The sequence below is a fragment of the Sycon ciliatum genome, chromosome 6 (genome assembly GCF_964019385.1).
Source record: "Sycon ciliatum chromosome 6, ocSycCili1.1, whole genome shotgun sequence".
Taxonomy (NCBI): Eukaryota; Metazoa; Porifera; class Calcarea; order Leucosolenida; family Sycettidae; genus Sycon; species Sycon ciliatum.
In genome coordinates this window covers 10,050,634-10,066,019 of record NC_088648.1, presented here as the reverse complement: position 1 = coordinate 10,066,019, position 15,386 = coordinate 10,050,634, and the positions used below count along the sequence as shown (strand labels likewise).

At 51.8% G+C, this 15,386-nt stretch overlaps 1 protein-coding gene across 1 annotated transcript; it reads right to left on the bottom strand.

The window, feature by feature from the left end:
- Positions 1-3,450: 3,450 nt before the first annotated feature.
- LOC135820027 (uncharacterized) lies at positions 3,451-9,810 on the bottom strand. Its single transcript, XM_065333327.1, has one exon. The coding sequence runs from the start codon at positions 9,808-9,810 to the stop codon at positions 3,451-3,453; it is 6,360 nt and encodes a 2,119-aa protein (XP_065189399.1).
- Between the last annotated feature and the right edge of the window lie 5,576 nt (positions 9,811-15,386).

The following is a 15,386-nucleotide window of genomic DNA, read 5'->3' as shown; positions in this document are numbered from 1 at the left end:
AATATCTATATTTACGGATGGCCCCTTAAGAAGATCGTCTTGGATCAAGGCCAAATCGTAGTACTAGAAGAAAAAAACTTAAACAGCCTGGCAGTGAGCATGTTGTCTGAAACAATCCACTGAGAAGGTTGATTTGCAACGTCATTCGTCAAGTCTCGGGACGAAGTCGGACGGGTTCAGATGCACGATTTTCGGAACTGGACCTAGCCAGCTTCATGCATGACACCGTTGTCGACCGGCAATTATGCTTGTAATGCCAATTTTGCATGCGAAATGGTGTTATAATGCCAGCATTATGCCACCTGGAAAAAAGGGACTAGTATAATGCTAGCCATAATGCTAGCATTACCCGCCCATGCCCAGCGATGCTGTTGGTCAGCATTTTCAGTTTCACAATGCATTGCACTCAGCACCGCTTCTGCATGTACGTTCTAGGAATTTCTTTTCATTTAGGCTTGCTTTCATGGTACGTACAAATCCCTATTGAAAATAAAAGACATACATGTAGCGTTGTTTTATAAATTCGGAACGACGCTTCACGCAGCTTCATTATAGCAACTTGTATTGTGGCAACACTGGCCAACACTCAGATGCACTGCTTCTTCACACAGCTGAACAATTCTTCTTTCTTCTCAACGTTCCGGTCACTCTGACCATCTTCAGGATGAAGCAGACACGGAACTTCGAAGCAAGGCAGACTTTAAAACAACAAGCTGGCTAGGTGCGTGCGGGATACAGCGGGGAAAACAAAACAAAAAACAACAACTCCCAAGCGAAAAATGACACATGCCACATGATCACAATAGGGGTGCTAGTCCTCCGTGTGAGAGACTAGGGCGGTGATAATTATGTACAACCTGTGGAATACAGCAGGGGGAGAGGGGGGGGGGGGGGGCACTCTCAAGCAAGAGAAGAAAAAACCCGGCAACAGCCACATGACTACAGTAGTGTGGACAGTGCTAACATAATGCTAAAGTCTAGGGTGGTGATACGTACAATTTGTGGGTGCTTTCACATGGATAGCTACATGTATCACTCCAATGAAAAAGCCAGGCAACCAGAGTTCACAGGAGATCCCAACCACTGCTGGTGTTGATATTAGGCTCCATGTCCCGGATCTTGACCGCTTCCCGAATCCTTCTCCTTGCCCTGTCTGGCTCTGTCGCAAGCACACAGACGTTGGCGAATCCGGTCTGCCCCAGCGACAATGGCTCATCGGCATGGAAGATCCGGTAATGCTCACACAGCGCCTTTCCTCGGACCTCGTTTCGTGCATTATTGTTGTGCTCCCTTGACCTTGTCGCAACGCTTCGGCCAGTTTCACCCACATAGTCATCACCGCAACGGCCGAGGCCGAGGTCCGAGGAAAGGCGCTGGGTGAGCATTACCGGATCTTCCATGCCGATGAGCCATTGTCGCTGGGGCAGACCGGACTCGCCAACGTCTGTGTGCTTGCGACAGAGCCAGACAGGGCAAGGAGAAGGATTCGGGAAGCGGTCAAGATCCGGGACATGGAGCCTAATATCAACACCAGCAGTGGTTGGGATCTCCTGTGAACTCTGGTTGCCTGGCTTTTTCATTGGAGTGATACATGTAGCTATCCATGTGAAAGCACCCACAAATTGTACGTATCACCACCCTAGACTTTAGCATTATGTTAGCACTGTCCACACTACTGTAGTCATGTGGCTGTTGCCGGGTTTTTTCTTCTCTCGACTGAGAGTGTCCCCCCCCCCCCCCTCTCCCCCTGCTGTATTCCACAGGTTGTACATAATTATCACCGCCCTAGTCTCTCACACGGAGGACTAGCACCCCTATTGTGATCATGTGGCATGTGTCATTTTTCGCTTGGGAGTTGTTGTTTTTTGTTTTGTTTTCCCCGCTGTATCCCGCACGCACCTAGCCAGCTTGTTGTTTTAAAGTCTGCCTTGCTTCGAAGTTCCGTGTCTGCTTCATCCTGAAGATGGTCAGAGTGACCGAAACGTTGAGAAGAAAGAAGAATTGTTCAGCTGTGTGAAGAAGTAGTGCATCTGAGTGTTGGCCAGTGTTGCCACAATACAAGTTGCTATAGTGTTATTTGTTGTTTATATTTATTTTGATTCGCAAATTCAAACGGGCATAGAACCCACTATTGGCAATAACAAGAAAGCGAGTATGAAAATTATAATGAGAATTAAAATACTTAGATCTTCAGCGTGGAGTCAGCGGTACATCAGAGGGAGATCGGGTACAACAGAAAGAGAACAGAAACAAAAACAGAAGATTTCGCTTATCGGCTGTGCAAAGTTCGTGGGTACTGAATACCATGGTATGGCCAACTAGAACTGTGTAGCAGTCTACAACGTGTAGGGAATGGCAGCTCGGCGGAATGCTGGGATGTTGCCCATGGCTCGTGTTCCGCAGGACTACACCACGCTAGTCCATAAACATTGAAACTGTGATGGATCGTAACTACACACTGGGTTCTTCGATATAACCAAAACGCAAACGTGCTAAAAAGAGAGAGTAAAAGCAAAAGTGTACGGTATTATATGTGACCAAAAGATACAGTGAAAGAAAAGCCTAGCAAAGCATTGCAAGGCACGTTGGTTCGGCTGCGTTGGTTCAGCTGCACGCTAGTGCAAACATGCAGATCGACAATGTTGGGCGGAAACCAAACACCACAACATTGCCAGAAACTAACTTGTTCACACCTACATACAATCATGAGTCCATACCGTGTCTGGTCTGGTTTGTTATGTTAGCAACCTAGAATGCATTGAACACATGGATTCGATCACACAGACCAATATTATGCTATAGATGAATATCGCAGCACAACTGCAGCGTAGCTAAGGAAAGGTGAATTGCCTAGAGGCAAATGCACAGCTTGTCGCGATAGAACTGCGACCACATAGGTGCAAACTGACAATACTGAAACACCGGCGATGCCACAAAGTGTCTGGCGTGCCCACTACTAGTCTATTGACATGATCTATGGAAAGGCGCCTACACGTCTACCTCAAATGTCTAAGTACCGTGAAAATGGATGAATACAAACCAGCAAAGCGCCATAATGCTGTAGGGCATGCACATAGAATCGGTATGGCTCGTCTAGCCTGCAGTTACCTAAAGTACCATACATGCACAGAACAATGCATCCAATAGTCCGTGTCCAGACACACTATCTAATGTATAGTCAAGGAGAGCCTCGTGAACATCCTCCCCCTCGAATACGCGATGAGTTACCTCGCAGCGTATTCCACTACTACCTAGCTTACAATTTCATGTGTTGTACCTCTATCGGTCTAATCACTGCGTGGCAAAAAGATGTGGTAAACATAAAAATGATAACACTGTGGTGCTTATGTGATATGCCTGCAATGTATGCTGCATCTATTGAACTACTGCTTCTGTCTTACTTGTGTTACCACCATAACTGAATACGTACAGCTCTAGCTGCCATCTTCTCTATGCATCTAGCGGGCAGATCTTGGTGATGGGACGGGTGATTCGCTTCCCGCCGACTTGCACCTCCACAACACGCACGTGACCATCTGGGCCCGGCTTGGTCTCCATGACGCGTCCGAGTGGCCAGTGCCCACGTGGTGCATCCGGTTGCAATACCAAGACGATGTCTCCTGCTGCCACGTCTCTCCGTTCTTTTAGCCACTTCCGTCTCGCGTTGAGAGTCGGCACCCACTCCTTGAGCCAGCGCCGCCAGAACTGCTTCACCACGTCTTGAACTTGCCGCCATCGCTGGTTGGGGTGGAAACCTGTGGTGTCTACGCTTTCTGGGGCGAACTGACCGCCCATCTGACCCGTCAGAAAGTGGTTCGGCGTTAGCGGCGAGCTGTCGTCAGGGCTGGCCGACTGGTACGTGAGCGGTCTGCTGTTCATAAGGCTTTCGGCGTTCGTGAGCGCAGTTGCCAGCATCTCATCCGTCAGGTCAGCATTGCCGAGAACTGCCTTGAGGGCGCGTTTCGCCGCCTTAACCATTACTTCGTGGACTCCGCCGAAATGCGGGGCTAGCGGCGGGTTGAATTTCCAAGCCACCCCACGGTTGGCCAGGGACTTGAAAACTGCGTCGTTATCCAGAGCCTCCACCAGTTCCCTCAGCTCACGATCGGCTGCCACGAAATTCGTCCCATTATCTGAAATGATCTCCAGCGGTTTTCCACGGCGCGCGACCATCCTTGAGAACGCGTTAAGAAACGAGCTGGCGTCGAGGCCGTAGCTCATCTCGAAGTGTACGGCTCGGGTTAGCAGGCAGGTGAAAACGCAGAGGTAACGTTTGGCTTGGCTGCGTCCTCGCCCTTGTTTCGTTAAGTATGGGCCGCCATAGTCTACCGAGGCTCTAGCGAAGGCTCTCAACGGTGTAGCGAGCCGGACCTTCGGCAACGGCGCCATAACTTGCTCTGCCGTCCTGGCTTTGCGACGTCGGCACACCATGCATTCAGCTTCCCACTGGCTCTCCTCTCGGGCAGACTCCAGCCAGAACCGTTCTGTCAATGCCGCGAGCGTCTCGTTCGTGCCACCATGCTGTCGCAGCTCGTGGTGGTGCTTCACGATTAGCGACGTAACTTCATGTTTCCGGGGTAGAATGATCGGGAAGCGCGTGCTGTACGGGAGCCAGTCAGCTAGGCGGGTGCGGCCGTCACAACGTAGTAGGCCATCCTCATCCAGTCGCGGACACATCTTTGCTAACCGCGATGCTGCTGGCAGAGTCTTCCCCTTCTTCAGTGCGCTGATGTCGTCACCAAATGCATCCTGCTGCGCTCCGTAGATGATGGCAAGTTCCGCCGCTTCCAACTCTTGGATGTTTAGCTCTCCGCTGACGCGGTCCCCTTGTCTGCAGTTATTGACGAACCGGTTGATCCATGCCTGAACTCTCACAAGTCTCTGAACTCTCACAAGTCTCGTCCAGTTGGAGTAGCGGCTTGGTTGCACGACGGTGATCTGCTGCGTCACGAATGCGCTCTCAGACGCCTGCACAGCTGCCTTGCGAACTTCCGGGTCGTCGCTCAACCCCGAAGTATCCTTTAGCTCCGTGGCTGGCCAGGTTGAGCCGTTGCTCAAAAACGCCGGTCCTTGCCACCATAGGTCTGCGTTGACCAGGTCGTTGACGCAAGCTCCTCGTGATGCCAGGTCAGCTGGGTTCTGTCCCGTAGGGACGTAGCGCCACTGTCGCGGTGCGGTACGCTGCTGGATGTAGCTGACGCGATTCGCGACGAATGGTTTGAACCGCCGACTGTAGCTACGAATCCAGTGGAGGACCGTCGTGCTATCGCTCCAGAAGGTGACAGTACTAAGTGGCACGTCGAGCACTTTACTCATTCGAGTGGCAACCTGATGGCCGAGAACTGCCGCCATGAGCTCGAGCCGGGGAATGCTGGTAGCGGCGGTGGGCGCGACACGACTCTTCGACACGAGGAATCTGCACTCCGCTGTTCCATCTTCGCGCACACTTCTCGCATACAGAACAACTCCATAGGCTTCGCTGGACGCATCGCAGAATGCATGCAGCTCGAGCTTGCCGGTCGATGCTTCAAATTGACGCGGGACTCGGACGTTGCTGAGCTCGCTCAACTCTTGGAACCATTGCTGGGCTTTATCAACTATCGCGTCGGGAAGTTGCTCGTCCCAGTCGACGCCACTCATCCAGCATTCCTGCATCAGCATCTTGCCTCGAACGACGAACGGCGATATGAAGCCGAGTGGGTCGAATACGGCTGCTGTCCGCTGCAAGAGGTAGCGCTTTGTGATACGCTTGGGCAGATCCGGTTGCTGCACGCGGAACGTGAACTCGTCATCGAGGGCAGACCATGTCACTCCGAGCGTTTTTACCGATGGTAGGTCTCCCACCGTCAGGTCGACATCCGCTGCGCGTTCTTCTTCTGGGATCGTACTCAGCAACGCAGTCGAGTTGGATAACCACTTTCTCGGTCGCATGCTTGCCTTCCCCCACAGCTCCATTAGGTCGTCATGGAGCTTGGTACCGTCGGCGACCGTGGCAGTACTGTCCATCGTATCGTCCATGTACGTACTGTCCAGGATGGCCTCTGCTGCTGATCGGTGGGTATCGACGCTTGCGTCCGCGACTTGGCGGGCGACATACTGAGCCAAGAATGGCGACGCGTTTACACCGAAGACTAAGCGGTTGAACTGGTACTTCTTGACCGGACCATCGGAGGCCGGGTCCTGCCACAAAAAGCGGTGGTACGGCCTGTCCTCGGGGCGTATTGAAACTTGCAGATACATCTCTGCTACGTCGCAGGCAACGGCGATGGGCTTTCTTCGGAACCGGGTGAGAACATCGCAAAGGTCTCGCTGCAACTTCGGGCCGGCGTGGATGGCGTCGTTAAGTGAGATGCCGTGGTAGGAGGCGGCTGCGTCAAACACAATCCGGACCTTAGTTGTCGTCTTCTGTGGCCGCACAATGGCGAAGTGTGGCAGATACCAGCATTGGTCGGTAGGCGCTTCGTCAGTGACGTCGGTGATATATCCTTTCTCGAGGTAATCTTGGATCACTCTGGCGTATGCTCGGGCTACTTGCGGTTCACGTTGCAGTCGTCGACGTGTTGACTCCAGCCGCTTAGTCGCCATATCAACGTTGTTGACTAACTCCGCCTTACGACTGTTCCATGGTATCGATACTTCATACCGGCCGTCTACTAGCCGCGTGGAGTCTTCCACTAATTTCACCGCTGCGGCCTCGTCTGCCGATGTTGGTCCTGGAGCCGCATTGTCCGTCTCGACGCCACAGCTGTCGACCTTCCAGAACTGTTGCAGGGCTTGCTCGACTCCTGCAATTGACTTGTCTCCACCGACGTAGTACGAACGGTTGGGCTGTGGGCCCTGCGTCTGCTTGGAGTTGGGTGCTCTGAGCTTCCCTACGCAGGTCCATCCGAGCGGTGTTAACCTAGCGACAGGTTGCCCAGGTTCACCAATGACGTCACGCGTCGATACGTGCAGCTGGACTTGGTCACTGCCGATCAGCATATCTACAGTGTCGTGTTCTCCCACCGCTGGGAATGGAATCTCCCTCAGGTGCGGGTAGTTACTAGCCTCTTCTAGCCAGTCGACTGCGCGAAGGTCGCCAGTCACGGATTTGTCGGTGGTGTACGCCGTGATCGTCTGCTTCAAGTTGCCATCAACACTCCTCAGCTCGATGTCTACTGGCATAGTCTCGAACGTCTCCAGCTTGCCATTGAGCGTGCTGACCGTCGTCCGTTGGCGTTTGCCACTCAAACCGAGTCGAGTGGCGATACTAGTGTGCACATACGTCACAGTGCTGGCATCGTCCAGCAAAGCGTTGACAGTCACTGACTGCTGACCGTTGCACAGTGTCACCGGGATTGTCCGTAGAGCTACACGGTCCGTCCGGCGCCCTTGTGCCACATGTGTCGCTGCTTCTGGCTCCCCCTCTGTGACAGTCGTGACCAGTGATGTCTGGGGTGCGGGCTTCTCAGCTTCCGGAGTTGGCTGTGCGCTGCCGGTAACATTGCTGCCATGGAGCAGCGGGTGGTGATGTTTGATGCATCCACTAACCGGGCACTCACGATCACGGGGGCAGTCCTTGCCAGCATGGCCACTGCCCAAGCACCGGAAGCACGCGTTGCTCTGCTTGGCGAGCCGCCAACGCTGATTGACCGACATGACCTTAAATGCCGCACACTTCCACAGGGGATGTGCGCCTTTGCATACTGCACAGTTGACGTCGCTCTTCTGTTGAGCATGATATGCGTGGTTGCGACTAGGCGGAGCACTACGCCTCTGGAACCGGTTATCTCGGGGTGGTTGCTGCTGTTGGGGCGTGGTTTTTACTGCTACGCCGCTCACCGTTTCTGCCGAGATCATCATTAGCTCTGATTCTACTCGTGCCCATTCGAGCAGGGCTTCGACGGACTCTTCTACTTGCCGATCATACCGCCATCGATGGTACTGTGCAAGCACACGTTCGTCGAACTTACGGAGGAGCTTCTGGTAGAACGTACCAGCCTCCAGTTCTGCGGCCCGGCCGCTGTCTTTCAGGTTGATGACTACTACCTCGAGGAGCTCCGTGAATTTCTCGAACTCGGACGCTCTGTTGTAGCCAACCTTACCGAACTGCTCGATTTCTTCTACGTGGATCGCGACACGCCTGCGTTCTCCGCCATACTTCCTGACCAGTAGCGCTTTGGCGGCCTCGTACGCAGCAGGGGAATAGCCTAAGCTATCGATGGAGTCCAGTGGGTCGCCGACTAGGTACTGCCTGAGTTGCAGTAGCTTGTACTCTGGTGCTGCCGGAGATGCGTCTATGCATGCCATGAACGCCGCACGCCAAGACTCGAATTTTCTTTTGTCGCCGTTGAATGTCGGAATGCCGATCTGCTTCAGCTGACGCCATGGTTCCGGTTGGTGAGGTGCCGTCAGTGCACTCTGCGGTTGTGGCATGGTGGTGGACTCTGCAGCAGGTAAGGCTAGACCATGCTGAGTTGTCATGCTTGGTGTCTGTGCGACCATTTGTGGGACGTTGCTATAGGTTGCATAGCTAGGCTGCGTGATGTTGTTGCCTGTCCACATAGGTTGCTGTGTTCCATACTGGTTGGGACTACTGAATTGCATACTTGGCATGGCACTGTAGCTGTTAGCACCATAACTACTACTGCTGTATATGTAGCTTGCACTAGCAGATGCAGGATTCGCACCAGGGGTAGGGTAGATCCTTGGCATAGAAAATGCACTTGCACTGGTCAAGTGCTGCCGAGTGGCAGGCTGTGAATGCGTCGACCTCACTTTCGATGCCTGCGATGCGTGGGCTGCGATGCCCTGACTTGCCTGATGCTGCCTGCCCGCGGCAGGCCGACTTGCACTGCTAGATTGTGCACTATACGAAGTGCTCGCGGTCGCACGTGTTGTGACTTCTGCTGCACCGCGTGGTTGGCGCGGAGCTTGCGTCTTCGTAGCGGATGTTGCACTTGAGGCGGTCGGCGCCACCACGAGTCCTGCAACTGACGAGGTTTGCGGTACGACACACGAACTCGTGGCGGGTGGCGGAGCTGCCACTGCTGTCTGCGTGACCTGCGGGACTTCTCTCTGAGACTGCTGTTCGTGCTCTGAGGAGATTTGGATTTCTTTCGTTTGATCTCCCCCATCCGCGCTCAGGCCGGTTGGCGTTCGCCTTTCATCACTAGCTTGCGGCCATCCCTGAACTGGTGCGTGGTGCTCCTCGTGAATGGCGGCAGCTACGTTCACGGCATCTCGGGGTCCCTGAATGGATAAATCACTCAGGCTCTGCGAAAGCTGACGCGAGTTCAGCGATCGTCTCTGTAACGGTAAATACGGGCTAGCCCCACGTGTGCGTGCGTCGTATCTACTATCTTGAAACTGAATTGACCTTTCGTCATGCGAACTATCGTGAGGTGCTGCATACAGCCTCCTAGATCTAGGGACGGGGTCTTCTACTGCGCCTCTGCCATACTCAACAATCATGGCCGATGCCTCTGCATATTCTTCTTGCAACTTCTCAAGTTCTCTCAACATCTTCTCTGCCTGACTATTGTTATCCTCCGTGGTGTAAACACTAACGAGCTCGGCAATTACGGATGCAGCTCGTTCGTAACACTCAGTCAACACGGGTGAGCTTGCTACCTGATCAAATGACAACTCACCGGAACTGACCCGACGGAGATCGACGATCAGGGTCCTTCTCGCGTTGGTGAAGTCCGACTTCACTTGCACTTTCAGCGCTCTGAGTTTGCCTGAGTACAGGGCGACCGCCTCTGGTTCACTATCCGAAAGTGACGTACCAGACGCTTGCGATGCCACCTCCTGCTCCGCATCCTCCATGCCTGCAGTGCTCCGATTTTCGGTATCGGACGTGCTCATGACTACAGTTCTCTCTGTAATCAACTTCTACGAAACGCGATCAACCATCCTCTGCTACCATTAATGTTCCGCAGGACTACACCACGCTAGTCCATAAACATTGAAACTGTGATGGATCGTAACTACACACTGGGTTCTTCGATATAACCAAAACGCAAACGTGCTAAAAAGAGAGAGTAAAAGCAAAAGTGTACGGTATTATATGTGACCAAAAGATACAGTGAAAGAAAAGCCTAGCAAAGCATTGCAAGGCACGTTGGTTCGGCTGCGTTGGTTCAGCTGCACGCTAGTGCAAACATGCAGATCGACAATGTTGGGCGGAAACCAAACACCACAACATTGCCAGAAACTAACTTGTTCACACCTACATACAATCATGAGTCCATACCGTGTCTGGTCTGGTTTGTTATGTTAGCAACCTAGAATGCATTGAACACATGGATTCGATCACACAGACCAATATTATGCTATAGATGAATATCGCAGCACAACTGCAGCGTAGCTAAGGAAAGGTGAATTGCCTAGAGGCAAATGCACAGCTTGTCGCGATAGAACTGCGACCACATAGGTGCAAACTGACAATACTGAAACACCGGCGATGCCACAAAGTGTCTGGCGTGCCCACTACTAGTCTATTGACATGATCTATGGAAAGGCGCCTACACGTCTACCTCAAATGTCTAAGTACCGTGAAAATGGATGAATACAAACCAGCAAAGCGCCATAATGCTGTAGGGCATGCACATAGAATCGGTATGGCTCGTCTAGCCTGCAGTTACCTAAAGTACCATACATGCACAGAACAATGCATCCAATAGTCCGTGTCCAGACACACTATCTAATGTATAGTCAAGGAGAGCCTCGTGAACAGCTCGCATCGTGTAAGGTATAATTATGGTTCCATAACAGGCAACCGCGAGATGCCGATCGGCATTGGCCTGCTCGGCTTCTGGCTATTGGTTGCTGTAGGCCCAGACTGCGCTGAAGGCGAGTTGCTCCGCAGTTGCGAACAAACAGTGCCTGCAGAGCAGGACTGGCACGGTTATGAACGCACCGCCATACCAGCACGAGCAGTTTCTGGCGATATACCTCGTCCACGCGATAAACAGAGAGCCTCTCCTAGAGGTCACTGGCCCTGGTAAATCGTGGTCGTCCGAACACCGCCCTTGCTGCGCGGTTTTGGGCCACCTGCAAGCGGTTTAGCTGGTTGTGGGTCAAGCCGGAGCCATATGCTGACGATCCATAATTATATCAAATCCGGCATGATGACGGATAGGAAGTACTTGCTTCGACTAGCTAGAGTGAGGCAGCGTCGCGCCCGCCACAGACTACCGATCTTCCTAGCAGTGCGTGAGATGCACCGGTCAACTTGCGGTTACCAGGCCATTCGTTCATCGATCAAGACCGTGTGGCGCCGAGGTATTTCACGCTGGTAGTGTGCGGAAGGACATCATTTCGACAGCGTACCACCACGTCCGGCTGCTGCCCACTGCTACATTGCTCTTCTTTGCCTTTAATACAAGACCACGAGCGTCCAGCCAACTAAGTTACTTGCCAGAGAGGTAACCGCCAAGCTGAGCGCATCAGACACCTCTTGCGCTGTCCGTCTTGCACATGTCAGGGCGATGTCATCCGCAAACTGCATTGATGATGCCGGGGCAGATTCAGAGAGGACATCTCTGGTGTATATGGAGAACAATATGGGTCCTAGTACAGAGCCCTGCGGCACACCACAACTTCAAGTGCACCGTCACTGCACGGTACAGTTCTGCCCAGTCGGGAGCCCATACGAACGCGTTGATGGCGCCCAGACAGATAGTGCATGTTTGGTATGTGGATAAAGAAATGGAGCAGAATTCGAGGAATTGCCCGGCATAAGGTTTGCATGGTTCTGCCAATTTCACTGCTTTTCGAGCAGAATCTGCCACCTTTTCGAGCATTATCCGCACACCCCTACCGGATATTATAATATCCCTGAGTAGATCTACGTCCCTGCCCCTGCCCCGGCCCCCTGGCGCATGGCCCTGGACCTTGGTCATGATGGTCATGATAAACCTGGTCATGATGCGGCACGCGTCGCGCACATGCACCCGGCACTGCCGCCGCGCCGCGCCGGCAGGCGACGTCTAGCGTCTGTTTCCGGCCTCTTACGTCACATCGACGTAGCTACTCGATCAAACTCCCCTTCGATATCTCAGTTATATCTGCCTACGACGTCTTTGATACTCTCAAGAGATTGCCTGTCCATAAAGCTGCCGGTGGTGACATCCCGAACCGCATTCTGAAGGAGACCGCTGGTGTCATTGCCCACTCCCTCTGCAAAGTCTTTAATTTAAGTATAACACAAGGCCGCCTGCCACCATCGTGGAAAACGGCGCAAGTTGTACCAATATATAAGCAGAGAGGTTCCACAGCTGAACCCTAGAACTACCGCCCTATTTCTCTCTTGAACTCGGTCGCCAAAGTGCTTGATTCGATTGTCGCGCGCCGTCTTAGCAGGTTCCTTAGGAATGAAGATGTAATAGTTTCGGATCAGTTCGGGTTTGTACACGGTCGGAGCACAGTTGACCAACTGATACATTTAACGGCTAGCGCCGCCAAGAGCATGGACAGCAGCCAGGAGTATGATGTGGTCTTCTTGGATTTTGCCAAGGCATTTGATCGCGTCCCGCATTCTACCCTTCTGGCCCTTCTACAACCACTATGCAACCCAACGGCTACTACTTGGTTTGCAGGTTACCTTGCAGCTCGCAAGTTACAGGTCAAAGTTGGCGAAGACCTTTCCCCCCTCGCCCCTATCTCGGCGGGAGTTCCTCAAGGTTCCCACCTTGGCCCCATCCTATTTCTCCTGTACATTAATACCCTCCCGAGATCAATCCCTGATGGCAACAGGACGGAAACATACCTCTATGCTGACGATACTGCGCTGGGGTTATCCCGACCGCCAGCAGCAGCACCTCAACAGCTCCAGTCAGCAGTGAACATGGTGATGGACTGGGCTGCTACATTTGGTGGCAGGTTTAATGCCGCTAAATCCGTGCGTGTTGTATTCGGCAAACTTGACCCCGCCCAGACTCCTGCCCCAGCACTGCGTGTGGATGCTGCAGACCTATGTCCCTCGACTACCCACCGCCATCTAGGAATCACCCTGGATCCCCGCCTGTCTTTCCAGACTCACATCAATAGTGTCACCTCCAACTTTCGTCGTCGCGTTGTTCTGCTATCCTACATGTCACCCAATCTGACCCTTGCTCTCATTGCCCGCCTCTACAAAGGATACGTCCGTCCCTCCATTGAGTATGCTTCACCTCTGTGGAATAACAAACTGACCGCAGGAAATATTGACACTTTGGAACGATTGCAAGCACGCGTGGCCAGGCAGTATTTACACCAGGGAGTAGTGAAATACAGTATGTATTTTACTACTCCCTGATTTACACCGTCGGAAAGTGCCCATTCCTCATGGCATGGAGAACGTGTTTGAAGCTGCTGAATGGGAAAGTCTTGCGTGGCGGCGGCATATACATTGCCTCAAACTGTTTTACCATTTCACCCGCCCGGAAACCCTCAATAATCTCAACATAGTTCTATCCAAGAGTGCACGACGTCCCCACTTTTACCTCCTGCCCACTCACACTGGTCCCTGTTTCCGATCCACTCTACTACATTCCATGATCACCACGTGGAACTCCCTGCCTACCGAGATTAGGATATCTGAAACCCGTGGTGTATTTAGCCGGCACGTTAAGTCCCATTTCCACAGGTATAGATTCCATCCTCGAGGTTTTCTCACTTCCTGATTATCCCCCTTCTTTACCAGTACCCTTTTCGCTTGCTTCTACTCAGACTTCTTATTAATAACCTCTTCACATTAATCTTTTTTTATCGTAATATTTTCTTTCTTTTAAGAATTGCACCCTATTGCACACGCATTGTACACGTATATTTATTCTCGGAGACCCCCTTGATTTAGGCTTCGGCCTTTGGGGAATCCCTCAAATAACAAGAGTCCATGTGAATGGCTTCATTGCAAAACGCGCTAAACGCCAATTTCATGCATATGGCGTTTTCGGTGTCAATCGAATCAGTAGGGATCACTGCATCTGATGGCCAAAAAGAATTCTCCAAAACGAGACATATCCCACTGAAAATCAACGTTGAAGTTGACGTTCTACTGCAAAACGCGATAAACACCACCGATGTTTTCGAGCAAAGTGCGACATATCCAGTCGAGCGGGCCAACGTGACCTGTGACTGTGTGAGTGTGACAAGCCAGCGAGTACGTGCTGGCGCAGCACGCGGCAAGCATCGCGACTAGACTGAATCTGTGCAAAATGTCGATGTCAGAGTTCAAAGTACAGTGTTTTCGTGTTGTTGCTTTGCAGCAGCTGCATCGACGTTGTCATTTCGTTCTTTTTGTATCATCTTCTTCGTAGCTGTTGTTTTTTCGCTTTCGAAACTGAAAAGGGCAGTATGCTCGTCAGGGAGGGACGACACTGCTGCTGGCAGTGCTGCTGCTGCTGAGCTCCTTCAGAGTTCCGACCTCAGTGAAGTCGTTGCACTTGTATTTTCTCTCATAAGGCCACACTTTGTTTTTTCTATGTTTCTCGTCGGCAAATTTTAACAAAAGGTACGCGGGCGGGCGGAAAAAAAACAAAAGCCAAGGAAAAAACAAGAACAATTTCTACTGAAAACTGTATACATGTACATTGTACAATCATGTACATGTAGTCCCATACATGATTGCACTACATTATCACATCAGCCCACGAATATCAGGCAAACTGCAACAATGTCAATGAGAGCATAAAGTTTGATTACGAGATGGCGAAGAGAACATACATTTATCTGCTATCGCATCAACAAACGTTTCCCACTCGTCATTAATTTTTGGTTTTGTTACTTCAACGTTCTTGTGTCCGCTTATCAAACTCTTGTCTCCGCTTATCAAACTCTTGTCTCCATGCTGCTCATCTTTTCCTTGCCATGCGTCTATTGCTTGGATTTTCTGCCTACGACATCGTTCCACAGACGCCAGTTGCCGCGGAACTCGTCCGACTTACTGTTCCTGGGACCCACGAGGCTCAGCTCAGCCAGTGAACGACTGAAAGCTTCTTCATGACAGCCTTCATCGCAGAGAACGGACGAGGAGCGCTCCTTTGCTGCATGCTGTGGTGCAAACGTTTACGATTATTGATTGACGCATCTAGCTGCTGCAGCATGTGCAGCGTACATACATGTACACATGTACGTAGTATGAACTTGTTTTTTCTTCCGAAATTTCTGAAAACCTACGCGGGCGATGACGAGAAACATAGAAAAAACAAAGTGTGGCCTAATACTGATTAGTCCAGCGAATATATCTGGTTTTGCCCGAAAATATTGAAGAATCACCTTGCTTGAGAAAATGGATGGCTCCTGATTTTTGAGAAAGCCTGTATTTGCATACATCACCCTACTCTTCTCATCTGCTAATAATAAGTTAGATTTGACCCAAACCCACCCAGTTGTTGATCACAGAAAATCGCTCCTCCTGA